The 13,692-nt window shown below is 52.9% G+C and overlaps 3 protein-coding genes across 3 annotated transcripts; 1 reads left to right on the forward strand and 2 right to left on the reverse strand.

Annotated features, from left to right (window-relative positions):
* Nucleotides 1-184: 184 nt before the first annotated feature.
* PpBr36_03640 (uncharacterized protein) lies at nt 185-3,233 on the reverse strand (the record flags this gene model as incomplete). The annotated part of the gene is made up of 7 exons (XM_029890810.1): nt 185-443; nt 527-676; nt 741-767; nt 830-882; nt 957-1,061; nt 1,168-1,220; nt 1,286-3,233. The coding sequence occupies 7 exons, from the start codon at nt 3,231-3,233 to the stop codon at nt 185-187; spliced, it is 2,595 nt and encodes an 864-aa protein (XP_029754333.1).
* Nucleotides 3,234-3,792: 559 nt separating this feature from the next.
* On the forward strand, nt 3,793-9,322 carry PpBr36_03641 (uncharacterized protein; the record flags this gene model as incomplete). The annotated part of the gene is made up of 3 exons (XM_029890811.1): nt 3,793-4,191; nt 4,275-8,678; nt 8,774-9,322. The coding sequence occupies 3 exons, from the start codon at nt 3,793-3,795 to the stop codon at nt 9,320-9,322; spliced, it is 5,352 nt and encodes a 1,783-aa protein (XP_029754332.1).
* A 990-nt stretch (nt 9,323-10,312) lies between these two features.
* On the reverse strand, nt 10,313-12,364 carry PpBr36_03642 (uncharacterized protein; the record flags this gene model as incomplete). Its single annotated transcript, XM_029890812.1, has 1 exon — nt 10,313-12,364. One exon carries the CDS (start codon nt 12,362-12,364, stop codon nt 10,313-10,315), a length of 2,052 nt encoding a protein of 683 aa, XP_029752960.1.
* Between the last annotated feature and the right edge of the window lie 1,328 nt (nt 12,365-13,692).

The following is a 13,692-nucleotide window of genomic DNA, read 5'->3' on the forward strand; positions in this document are numbered from 1 at the left end:
AGCATTAGTAACAATCTGCAATGGAACTTTGGATGCATATTCTAAAAACACTGACTGATGTTTTTTCTATAATCATGATTACAAAATATCACATAATACACCCTCTATCCTTTCCCCCCCACGAATTGACCGCCTTCCGGGTATCCTTGTATGTATTTGGCTTTTGCCGGTCGCGAATTCTAACTCAAAGCTTTGAGCGAACGGCCTCTAGTCTATATTTGACATCCTTCAACGCTTTGGTCACGGGCTTCCAGCTGTCAAACTGCTTCAACAGCTCCGTGACCTCTGATGACAGTTCCGTCTTGACAAAGTCCTCCTCTAAAAGACCACGCATGATCCAAGGGAGATGATAAGGGTTACTGGTGGTGATGCCTTCGTGCTTTCCGATCTCGCAAGGAACCTTGCCTACGTCGCTTGTTTCTAGGGCGTGGGACACGGCAAGGCTATTTTGGGTTACGCATGTTGCTGGTTAACGGATGCCAGTCTATAGTGGTTGAAACGAGAAAGGCTGGAATCTTCCACTCACTCGTAAAGTTGCGGATCATCGTAGAGCGTGGAATGCCCGGCTCCTGAGTAGAGCGACCCTGCCAGCGGAACACTCAATTCCCGAATGAGACCATGGTCTGAGATGCCCATGTTTCGGAGCTTTAGGGCGAATCCAACCAAGTGGGCGATACTGTAGATTCATGGTGTGAGCAGTTGTCTTGTGTGTTGTCCTGCACAGTGAAATGATTACTTACAAGTCCGCAGCGTGCACCCTCGCATCACTTCATTTGATTAACTTGTTAGCCCCGGGATTATAACTTGGCCGTATGTGTTCCAAACTCACACAAACACCGCTCTGAAAAGCAGCGGATGATTAGCGGGAGAGTGCAGTGCAGACTGTTTCAAAGCAGGTTAGCATAGCGCACAAAAGTTGTAGAGTGAGTTGGGCTACTTGCCTCTAAAGGAACGACCTGATCGTCTATGCTGCCGATATAAGTAACCCTCACACCGTACTCCAGTACAGCCTTGAGAGCGGCCTCGTAACGCTTGGAAACCTCGCTTTCGGGATTTCCAAACTGCCCGAGAGAACATCTTTGTTAGTTGTAGCTCGTTGGCTTGTGTTTGGATCTGGAACTGTTAGACTTGCCTCCCACAGTTCACCTGCGGATCCCATGAGCATACCCATGCCAGATTGGTAGCTTGGAAAGGGTCCGAGTGAGACACCAGCTGCTTCTCTGTCAGCCACAATCTCTAGTCCGATTCGAATGGCATCTTTTCAGTCTTGCATCCATCCACTCACCCATTGCACAGACACCAATACGCGGCGTCGTGATGATACCAAGCTCGATAAGTTTGGCAACCAACATGATGCTGACTGGCACACCCTGAGAGTGACATGCCACCAATATGAAATCGGCCTTTCGTATAGACTCGATCCAGTTCAGAAGCAGCTTCCAGAGATTCTCTACTCTTTCTCCAATTTTGCCCTCGCCCTCAAGCGCAACCTTTTCGATTTCGCAGTCCTGGCAACCGTGGCTATCAGCCCATCGACGTATACTATCAGCAGCATGATTTGCGAACCGGATGGATGTGCCGGTGGGTTGGCCAATCATGGGGCGCAGGTAAGTCGCTGGAAACAGGCCATGAACCCCGATAGCCAGTGCCTTTTTGATTTTCGGTGGCTCCTTGGTGAGAAATGCGTGGTTCGCCTGGGGTTTCTGATGAGTCCTGAGGAGGAACTGCGCAATCTGCTGAATAATGGATGGGTTTTCCTTCATCCTGTAGGTAGACCTAAAGGATGGCAATAGAAGGTTCCCGGCCGAAGTTTTAACGGTGCCATCCACGGCAGAAGTCGTAGCCTTGACGCTAGACTCTGTCTTGGTGGTAGCGACAGATGTGGCCGTCGAGGGCCTGTTAGTAGTAGTAGGATCATCGATATCCATCGACTGAGGCCGAACACGCTTAGACTTCTTCGGCGACTCTTTAGCCTTGGACACGGCAGATGCCGTGGGTGGCGGGGCATTGTCTATTGTACTGGCAGGTTCTGGGTGGGCTTCTGAGCCTTCGCCCATGACGGCAATCTCTCCGGGCTCCCGCTTTGCAACACCCTTGCCAGACCCCGTAGACTTGGTGTTTGAATCCCTTGACCAGAACGCCCAAGTTGACCCCGCCGGCTGCGCTTCAGGGGATGTCACGGAATTATCTGTCATCGCCGCATCTTCCCGATCCTTGACTGGCTCAGTGACAAGATCCGCGGACGATGGTTTACTTCTCTGAACAATATCATTTTTAACCGAGGTCGCTTCTTGTGGCGGAGCCGGGCGGCTGGTGGGCCAGAACCCGAACCAAGAAGTTGCAGCTGGCTCGGCAGGTGGTTGTAAAGATGAAGGAGGTAGTGAGGCCGAGGTTGATGTGGCATCATAACCTGGATTACCATTCTGGTGCTTTGAGTCATCCTTGTTGCTATTCGGCGCCAGTAAAGGCTTCGCTTCCGGATTCTGGGACTTGGAATATTCCGGAATGGATGTTGACTCCACGGTCTGCACCGGAGCGGGGGCGGCAGACCGGCCAAGCCATCCTAGCCATCCAGAGGAGGTTGCAGGCCTTTGTGGTAGTTCAGACACGCCTGCAGGCCGTTGAAGTTCTGGAAGCGGAGGGTTGCCATCTCCGCCAGTCGCGGTGGCGGATGTCGCATCATCCGATTTGATGCTAGCGTGGCCATTAGGCTCAGCGGCTCCAGAATCGGATGGATGTCCGTGACCTGTGGGTGTGTCTGATTCCTCGACAGGCGGTAACTGCGAAAGAGATCCGGGAGTATCACTGCCACTGTCCGTACTCCTCTTGGTATCAAACCGTGTGAGGTTTGGTATCGTGTCGGGCTTCAATGTGCCGCCTAGTATCGACTCGCGGGCCACATGTGTGGAGGCACCGGCTTTCGACCTCGGTGCCCTAGGCCATGACCCGTACCAGCTTCGGCTTTTGTGAACCTGCTTTACAGGAGGAGGTTGTTGCTGCTGTGGAGCATCTTGGACCAGAGACAGCCGGCTGGCTGACGCCGATGCAGCTGTGGCAGCTGAGAATGGAGCAAAAGTCGTCGGGAGAGCTGGCGATGATGCTGAAGCGTGAGAAGATGAGATTGCGCGGGTTGGGAGTGCCGTCGGGGGTTTACTGGAGGATGTCGATGGGATCAGAGGGCGCGATGTGTTTGCCTCGGTGGGATCTCGACGTGCTCGTTTGCGGGGGCTCATCGTGGGCGGCGGGATCAACTAGAACAACTTGGCGTCGCCTTGTTCCCGGTGCAGTCAAGTTATGTTCATGGTTCGCTTTTCTGTATATGAATACACCTTTTTTGCAATCTACGTTGTTCAGTTTGTTTCGTCAGCTCGCAATGAAGTGCCTAGATTGGGAATTAGGACAATCGATGGGAGATTGCATTGCTAGTTCCATCGGCTTCGTCAAAGCCGCGCTGCCATACTAGGTACCGCCTGCGCAAAGGCTCAAGGCGTTGCCCGAGACATGCAGCGTCATGGATCCACATAATGTCAGCCGGGGGCCCACCTGAGGGGTACCGCGGGACTGCAAAAAGCAGAAGGACGGACGGACGTACTGTATAATTTGGACCCCTTGCTAGCTGTGTTATCGCAACCGTTATCGGGCGCGCCCCGCAAATAATTTTTTTGCTGAACAGATGCGCGCGACGCTTCTTAGGTAGAGAATTTCAGGATCGGTCCTGCAGAAAGTTCGCGGTGTCGGTTGTTGTCCATGCCCGTTGGCTCGAAATTTATACGGTCATCGGAACAGCTCACCATGAGCTCCCTAAAACGCAAAGATGCTCCCGGCAGCAAGCCGGCAGCGAAACCGCCCGCCGGCGAACCACCATCTAAACGCCCTCGATCCGATTCAGCGTCCAAGTCCAAGGACAATGCCGACAAGCCGGCCAGCGCGCCGGCAGCACCTGTTATCTCGAAGCTAAAGGAGGATGAGCCACTATTCCCCCGAGGAGGTGGAAGTGTCCTCACACCCTTGGAGCATAAGCAAATCAAGGTGCAGGCTAGCAAGGACGTCTTATTCGAGCAACAGTCTGGGAAGAGCAAGGGCAAGGAAGATCGCGTACCCAAAAAGATCAAGGGGAAGAAGTCCAAGACGCAGCTGAAGGATTTCACCAAAAATGCAGACGCTGTCAAAATAGAAAGTTTGAACTTCAAGGTGAGCGAACGCCTCCAATGCTGCGCTGCTTGCGGACTTGCTGTTCCTGGGAGAACCTACTGACACAGCACAAAATCGTCCAGAGACTCGTCAAGGGCTCCTTGGTTCTTGGGCAAATTAGTGCCATCAGTGCTCTCGAGGTTGAAATCTCCCTGCCTAACAATGTGACTGGACATGTCAAAGCAACGTCCATCTCGACACAGCTCACCAAGAAGCTGCAAGATGCGATGGATGTTGACCAAAAAGACGACGACGACGACGACAGTGATATCGACCTCGCATCTATCATGTCAATCGGCCAATACGTTCGAGCGTATGTGGTTTCCACCATGGAGGAGCCCAGTACAGCTGGTGCGAAGGGCAAGAGACGGATTGAGCTCTCGCTACAGCCTGAGCTCGCAAACACGGGCCTCTCGAGCGCAGATGTTGTTGAGAATTGCACTGTTGTGGGCTCCATCTCAAGTGTAGAGGATCACGGATACGTGATGGACCTTGGCATAAAAAATCTCACTGGCTTCTTGTCCAAAAAGGAGGTAGACAAGAGCATATCGGCTACACAACTAGAGCCTGGCTGTGTGCATCTCCTCTTGGTTACGAGCGTCAAGGGTAAGGTTGCCCAGGTCTCGACGCTGACCAAGAAGCTGGGCAACGTGCAGCTCTTCCCGGGCACGGCAAAAACCATCAACACCTTTCTCCCCGGCACTGCTGTGGATGTATTAGTCTCGGATGTATCCGGAAGAGGACTTGCGGGCAAGGTTATGGGGTCTCTGGATGTGACAGCCGATATTATTCACTCTGGGCTTGGTCCGAACGGAGTCAACTTGGAGAAAAAGTACAAGATTGGTTCGAAAGTCAAGGCCAGGGTTATTTGCAATTTCCCCACGTCAGATAATCTCAAGCTTGGGATAAGTCTACTCAGCCACCTGACATCTCTCCAACCGAGGCACGCCACTGTGGACGGGAAGGAGCTGTCTCCCTTGGAGGCTCTACCTCACTCCTCCATAGTGGAGCAGTGTACCGTCACCAAGGTCGAACCAGATATTGGCCTCTTTGTTGACACGGGCGTCGAAGGCGTTCCTGGCTTTGTCCACATCTCCCGGGTCAAAGATGGAAGAGTGGACGCTCTGTATGAGGCCAGCGGACCGTACAAGACCGGATCTGTCCATCGAGGCAGGATTGTGGGCTATAACTCGATGGACGGCACGTATCATTTGTCCTTTGAGAAGAGTATACTCGAGCGCCAATATTTGCGTATCGAGGACGTGCCCATCGCCGAGGTGGTTAGTGTTACGATTGAGAAGCTGATAGTCAAGGAGGATGGTTTGAGCGGTGTGATCGTCAAGTTGGCCGACGGCATCACTGGCTTCGTTCCTGAGATGCACCTTGCCGATGTTCGTCTTCAGCACCCCGAGAAGAAGTTCAGAGAAGGTCTCAAGGTCAAAGCTCGCGTTCTGTCGGTTGATCCGGCCAAGAACCAGCTACGCTTGACGTTCAAGAAGACCCTGGTGAACTCAGAGGCAGCACCCATCAAGGATTTTAGCGAGGCCTCGGTCGGACAGCAAGTCCAGGGAACCATCGTCAAGATCAAGCCCATCGGGGCATTCGTACAATTCTACGGGACGCTGAGAGGTTTCTTGCCCATTGGAGAGATGAGCGAGAGCTTCATCCGGGATCCGAACGAACATTTCCGGACCGGCCAGGTCGTCAACGTGCACGTCATCAACGTTGACCCTGAGAGGCGCCGACTGGTGGTTTCTTGCAAGGATCCGGCTGCTTTTGGGGTTGAGAAGCAGATGGCACTCCAGAAACTTAAGATTGGCGATCTCGTGTCTGGAAGCGTCACCGAGAAATCAGAGGACAACGTGTTTCTCGAGCTCAAAGACAGCTTACTAAAGGCAGTCTTGCGAGCACATCATCTTACCGACAAATCACCATCAAAGAACCAGTCCGCACTCAGCAAAATACGTGTTGGGCAGACCCTTGAGGATATGGTCATCCTTGAGAAGGACGAGGGCCGACGGTCGATTGTCTTGTCCCTCAAGCCAAGCCTTGTGAAGGCCAGCCAGAACGGTCAGTTTCTGGCCACGCTCGCAGACGCCAAGGTTGGCAAACTGGTTCAGGGCTTTGTGCGCAACATCACATCCACAGCTGTATTTGTTCAGTTTGGTGGCAATTTGACGGCTCTGCTGCCAAAGTCGATGATTTCGACCCAAAACCAGGCTCTGGAGGACTTTGGATTGCGTCTACACCAGGCTATCCAGGTCAAGGTACACTCAGTGGAGGACAAGCGCTTGGTGGTTTCCATGCCAGATGCCGAGGCACCCAAGGAAACCAAGCCACGGCATGAGGCAAAACCAGTTTCTAACCCCGTTGATGCATCGATTACTTCAACAGACGACATCAGTGTCGGCACCGTCACCAAGGCCAGGATCGCGTCTATTAAGAAAACGCAGCTGAACGTGGCGCTAGCAGACAACGTTCAGGGACGTGTAGACATTTCCGAAGTATTCGATGCTTGGGACGAGATTACGAACGCGAAAGACCCACTGTCGAAATTCACACAGAACCAGATCATCGACGTTCGCGTCATTGGCGTGCACGATGCACGCAACTACCGCTTCTTGCCCTTCTCGCACCGCACGGCAAACTCTGTTCTGGAGCTCACTGCCAAGCCTAGCAGTGTGCGGGCCAAGGGTCGATACAAGCCGCTGGCCATGGCCGATGTTAAGGCCGGGTCGAGCTGGCTTACTTTTGTAAACAACAACGAGGACAAGTGGCTGTGGGTGAATCTTTCCCCCACCGTCAGGGGTAGGATTCGGTCCAGTGAGGTATCAGACGACAGCTCTCACGGGAAGGACCTGCGCCAGAACTTCCCCGTGGGCACTGCTCTCCGGGCTCGCGTACTGGCTGTCGATGCCGACAATGGCAAACTGGACTTGTCAGCGCGCTCGGCACGGCCCAACGAGCACATGAAGTGGGAGGAACTAGAAAAAGACACCGTCATGCACGCCAGGGTTACCAAGGTGAACGACCGCCAGGTATTCATCCAGATCAGTGACAGTATCGCCGCGCCTGTACACATTATCGACTTGAGCGATGACTACGAACACGCCAACCCCCTCAAGTACTCCAAGAACGACATCGTTCGAGTGTCGGTTGTGAGCATTGACAAGAACAACAAAAAGCTCCGACTTTCGGCACGAGAATCACGCGTTCTGAGCTCGGAGCTGCCCGTCAAGGACAAGGAGATCACCAGCGTGTCCCAAATCGAGCAGGGCACAATCCTTCGGGGCTTTGTGAAGAACGTTTCCGACAAAGGTCTGTTTGTCACCCTCGGTGGCGATGTCACGGCATTGGTCAGGATATCCGATCTCTCCGACGCCTTCCTCAAGGATTGGAAAGAGCACTTTCAGGTTGACCAGCTCGTCAAGGGCCGCGTGACCTCTGTCGACAAGACTCTCGGTCATGTTCAGATGAGCCTCAAGGCTTCGGCTGTTGACGAGGATTACAAGCCTCTGCCTGGCTACGGAGACTTGAAGGAGGGCCAGGTTGTCACCGGCAAAGTGCGCAAGGTTGCTGACTTTGGTGCCTTTATCCTCATCGACAACTCGGCGAACGTCAGTGGACTCTGTCACAGGACTGAGATGGCTGACAAGCCTGTCAAGGACGCAACCAAACTTTACAGGGAGGGCGACAGCGTCAAGGCAATCATTCTCAGTGTTGATGCAACCAAGAAGAAGGTCAGCTTTGGACTGAAGCCGTCGTATTTTGAGGATACCGACAGCGATGACGACATGGAAGACGATGAAGATAGCGACGATTCTGGCGCGGCGCTTGGCTTCGACAGCGACGATGATGATGACGAGGACGAAGATGATGATATGGATGATGGCGACAGCGTTGTGCTATTTACGGGCACAGGCGACGCAAAATCTTCCGATGAGGAAGATGAGGAAGACGACGATGTCTCCATGACGGACGCGCAAGCCGGAGGTGCCGCTCTTCCGGGACTAGATGCCGGAGGGTTTGATTGGTCAGGCGGTAACCTCGATGCTGACGAGCAGGAGCTTGATGGTTCTTCAGAGGAGCAGACGGACAAGAAGACCAAGAAGCGGAGAAAGGCCGAGATCGAGGTTGACCGCACCGGTGACCTGGATGCCAACGGTCCCCAGACCGCTGGTGACTTTGAGAGACTGTTGCTCGGACAGCCGAACTCGTCTGCATTGTGGATTGCATATATGGCGTTCCACATGCAGGTGAGTGAGCTTGCAAAGGCCCGAGAGGTTGCCGAGAGAGCCATCAACACTATCAACGTGCGCGAGGAAACGGAAAAGCTCAACGTTTGGATTGCCTACCTCAACCTGGAGGTGGCCTACGGCACAGACGAGAGCCTGGACGAAGTCTTCAAGCGGGCTTGCCAGTACAATGATGACCTAGAAGTCCATGAACGGTTGGCGAGTATCTGTATTCAGTCTGGAAAGCATGATGTGAGTAGCACCACGTTCCCCTTTACTTGTTTTACTTTTAATTCGGTGTGTTTCTTGGAGGCGCTGACGATGACTTCTCTTTTTTCATCCTACAGAAAGCAGACGAGCTATTCCAAGCAATGGTCAAGAAGTTCGGCAGCAAGTCACCCAAAGTCTGGCTCAACTACGCACACTTCCTCTACACTTCAGCCAAGTCACCTGACCGAGGTCGTGCCCTGCTGCCCCGAGCCATGAAGTCCCTCGGGAGTCACGCACACCTGGAGCTAGCCAGCAAGTTTGCGGGACTCGAGTTCCGCTGCCCCGGTGGCGACCCGGAGCGCGGTCGCACCGTCTTTGAGGGTCTGTTGGCCACGTACCCCAAGAGGCTCGACCTGCGCGGCCAGCTGCTCGACCTCGAGGTGGCTGCCGGTAGCGACAAGGCCGTCGTGCGCGACGTGTTTGAGCGCGGCACCAAGGCCAAGGGTCTCAAGCCGAAGCAGGCCAAGAAGTGGTTCCAACGCTGGGCCAAGTGGGAGGAGGCTAACGGGGATGCCAAGAGCCGCGAGAAGGTATCGGCCAAGGCGCAGGAGTGGGCCAGGTTGGCCGAGGCTAGAAAGGCCGACAAGACGGTGCAGGATAACAACGATGCTGCGGACTCGGAATAGGTTCAGGCGGAAGCTATTATTTCAGATGTTCTTTGATCGCGGGGAGAGGAGAAGGAGGAGGGGGAAAGGGGTTTCATCTGTTAATATAATTTTATCATGGCTTGGCGTACAAAAAGAATGATGAGAAAAGAGAAAAAAAAAAAGAAAGAAAAAAAAAAACAGTGAAATTTCCCAAACACTACCGAATACATACAGTACACGCAAGAAATAAGGTAACCAACGTTGTTGAACTTTTGGTCTCGACCAGAGGTGAAAGAGGGGTGGGGAATCTTTTTTTTTTTTTTTTTAAAGGCCGCGGTCCAGATCGAGCAACGCGTTTTTCTTTGCAATTTATCCCCATTTGCTTCCCGACTCCATGGTACTACGATAGGAAACGCGCAGGGCTGGGCAATGCATCGTGACGTAGAGGGAGGGTTGCAGTGAAGATGATGGTGGTGGTGACATTCATTACTTTTTTTTTTTTTTTTTTTAAAGTTGGGGAGAACCAAGTCTACACTAGGTAGTCCTACCAGTGAACTAAGCTCAACAACAGTTCAACAAACCCGCATCTATACGTGAAGTGCTAACAGCCAAACACACAACGATTGACAACATTCCACATGAACAGTCAGCTATAAGTTGTAGTATATAGGTTGATATTTGTTCAGTCTGTCTCGCTATGAAAACCCCCTAGACCAAATGAGACGCCACGCAATGCAAATCATCCATGTGCAGTAGATCCTCAGATATACACTAATATGTTCGACAAGAACATAATAGAAAGAAAAAAGAGAAGAAAAAATAGACAAGAGGAAGCCAAATCATCCCAGTGGTGTGATGATGATGCCGCGATATGTAGTATAGTCCGCCAACCCAATGCAAGGAACATAAAGATGAGAAATCAAAAACAATACAAGGCTCTAAATCTCCATCGCAAATATGCAGACCGCCTAGACGCCTTTCCCAAATCATGCATGATATGCCCGGTTACAAAAGAAATCAAATATCCGATCAGGATGTAGCAATAATAGGCACCCAGCGGGCAGGGACACCGTCGGGCCCAATCTCATACTCCTTACTGCTTGTCTTTCGGGGTGGTAGTGCCCAGCGTGCTCGGCCCGGTCGCTGGTCGCTCAGCTTGCCACGTTTCCGCATAGCCATTTCCATAACGGCGATCCGGATGAAGTCGGAGTTCTCACGCATTTCGCGCTGTCGACCAGGTAGCGCCAAAGGTGACGTCGCGTTAGGGGTAGACTCCGGAGACTGCGGCCCCGCCTCGCCGGTTGTGGACTTTTGCGGATTCGGACTGGGAATACCGCGGGGGGACGACGGAGACGTGCCATGGTGAGATCCAGACCGTGAGCGTCGAACTTTGTAAGTCTGCATCTGAATAGAAGCTGTAAAGTTAGGCCGGGTCGGAGTTGCAGATGAGTCAGACTCTGCAGGACGTAGTTCCATGCGGGCAGTGGTGGTTGGGTTGAGATAGCGACGAAGAGCCGCACTGGGCTCTTCCTCCAATTGAGGTGGCCTCCGCTCGTCGGTGAAAGGTACGCGGGGGTCGATGGTCAATATAGACCGCGTGAGGAAGTCCTCGGGGGGTATCGAAGCAATGCCCAGGTTAGAGATGGAGCGGGCTGCATTGCGCAAGGCCCTCAGCGAGGCCGTAAGGTTACTTTTAAAGGCCGACTTGAGCGGCTTAAAACTGGAATCGGACTTTTTATCATCCTCAGAGCCAGACTGTTGCTCATCGCTGAACACACGGAAATCGAGTTGGTCGACTGATGCAATAGTTGGCGACGGAGAGGCCAACGGGTCACAGGCGGCACTTCCCGGAGGTGAAGACAAAGGCTCCGGTCGACGTCGCAAAGGGACGCGCGGGCTCTTGCGACGATAGGAGCTCCCAAAAGTTGAAGGAGTGTAGTTTGTAAATGGGGTACCAGGTGTCCCGGGAGACAGAACGGGGGAGAGTGTACTCCCACTGGTAAAAGAATCGTCGAGGGACGAAACTGAATCGTCAGAAACGGTGCGGGCGGAGACGTTGACGCGGCTCGGCGTGCTGCTTACCAGCGACGCGTTGTCGTCAAAATCATCAGAAAATGAGAGGCAGTCACTGTCGTCCATGCCATCGTCGGGTGAGCTGAGTAGAAGATCCATGGGACTCCGGGAGAGGGTCAAGCTGATCTCCTTCTCATTCCGCTGCACACGCTGGATGATGGCGTCTACAGTCATGCTCTCCTCGCGGGACTGACCCGTAGCCCTACCTGCGAGGGCCTGGACTCTAGTGGCCCTAGAACGGGGTATGTTGGTGATGGCGAGCAAAGCCGCCACCGAGGGCGAGATTGCATCCGGTTTGTGGCCCGGGCATTTCTGCGAAGGAGTTTTCCTGCCTCGACCATGGTGATGGTGTTTGTGGGTATCGTGGTACCGCTTCTCGCCGCGCTGGTTCTTGGAAGCGGGAATGCGAACAGGACTCGTGGGAGTCATGGGCCTGTGTAGGCTGGTGACTGTGCTCGAGCTGGAGCTGAGTAGTGTGGTCGACGGCGTCAGGGTCGGAGAGACGGTAGGTGTTGCGGCTGCGGTGACGAACTTGTTGAACACGGGGGGTTCGGGACGTTGGGGGCCGTCAACTAAACCCAACTGCTTCTGCCGGTGTTGTGCAACCATGATGTTGTGGTTTGTGTAGGCGCCGAGGTGGGCCCCGTTTTGAGGTTTCCCCTTGCCGTTGCTGCCTCCGGTAATGTTGCTGGTGGAACTGTCGTGGGCAGCCCTGCTATCGTCATCCTTTCGGATCGCGAGTGGTGCAGAGGGATACCGAGAATGGTTGTCCAAGCACTGCGGGCGACCAGAAAAAGAATTCAGGTTTTGGTGATGGCGCGGTGGTGGCGATTTTTGTTGTTGTGACGTCGCCAGGGTGGTATGCTTCTCGTCGGTGTGGTGGTTGTGGTTGTGATTGTGATTTGGCGTGTGGGCAGGATGTGAAAAGGAAGAAGAGGGAGGATTAGAAATAGAATTGCCAGGCGAGCGATTGCCCAAAAGAAAACCACCCCTGGGTGAAAATGCCATCTCGGCCAGCGAAGCAAACCCTGCCTAATGCCTCCACTGCCTGATCCGTCCCACTGGTGTTTGCCTGCCTCGTTGGGATAAAGCGGGGGCGCTTTAGCGGCGACCCTGAAAATGCCGTGCCAGGGTTTATTACGCGAAAGGAAGGAGAAGAAAAGCGCATTTGGCTTGGCGTTTTTTTTTTTTTTTTCTCTTTTCTTTTGTTCTCCGTTCTTTATCCTGGTTGCTGCACTGTGCCCGGTGAACTGGTGCTGACAATCTCACTGCGTACGTTCCACACGTCCAAGTGGTTCAAGTACCCCTTGAAGCCTTTCGTCGTTTGGGGAACCTGTTCGTTCGCAGTTGTTATTCCATGAGGCGGGCTTGGCAAGCTGGCAAACAAACAAAAAAAAAGGTTTCGTGACTGAGAGTAACGCGCGTTGGTATTCGAGATTTTGGTTGATTACTGTAAAAGCGCCGCCAGCCGACGACGTAGCGGGCTAGCCAGCCAACAGTCGAGAGGAATGACTTGGGACGACCAAATGTCAAAACTCTTTAAAACAATAACGTAATTCAGCACAAATTCCTTCGCTACCTCGGAGGGGATAGAATAGATAGGTACCTTACCTTGGTGCAAATTGGCGTCAAAGATCAGCCACTAAGCAGGTCTACAGAGAATCTAGCCGACCGACCTAGTATAGGTAGGTAGGTAGGTAGGTAGGCAGGTAGGTAGGCAGGTAAAATACGGGGTAATGTAGATGGTTACAATCTCTAGTCAGTCATTCAGTTAGGATTACAAGGTAGAGTTGAAAGTTGATGTTTCTGGCTTTCGATCTATGGACAAACCAACCAAGCAGTTCGGTCTCACTTGTCGGCTGCATCGGATGGAAGATAACTCTGGCTGACAATGCCAGGGACTCGTGTCAACTCCTCACAGCCAATGCAGAGATAAGAAGAGACAGAGTTTCTTCTAGTTGCACCACATCAGCAGACACGGGACGACTGGGGGTAGATGGGTAGATAAGAACGATCGGGAACAAACACTGTCCCTTGAGCTTATCATCCAACCATCCTGGGTTTCCTGGGCATAAGAGGCACATGTCGATTTTTGCTTTGACAGGCAGGCAGACAGGCAGGCAATACCGGAGTAGTTGTGCATTCGAGAAGAGAGATAGATAGGCTCACAAAACAAAGGCAGCCTACCTCCTCCTACCTACTCTTGCTAACTGTATTGTAGATCTCGGTAGTAGCCACTCAAATCAATGCTCATACACTCCTCCCTCCCTCCCGTTCCCCATACAACAAAATACGTGACGCCACTGCAGCTTGCGCAGGTACCTCGTGTCCGTTCC

This window comes from Pyricularia pennisetigena, chromosome 3 (genome assembly GCF_004337985.1).
Source record: "Pyricularia pennisetigena strain Br36 chromosome 3, whole genome shotgun sequence".
NCBI lineage: Eukaryota > Fungi > Ascomycota > Sordariomycetes > Magnaporthales > Pyriculariaceae > Pyricularia > Pyricularia pennisetigena.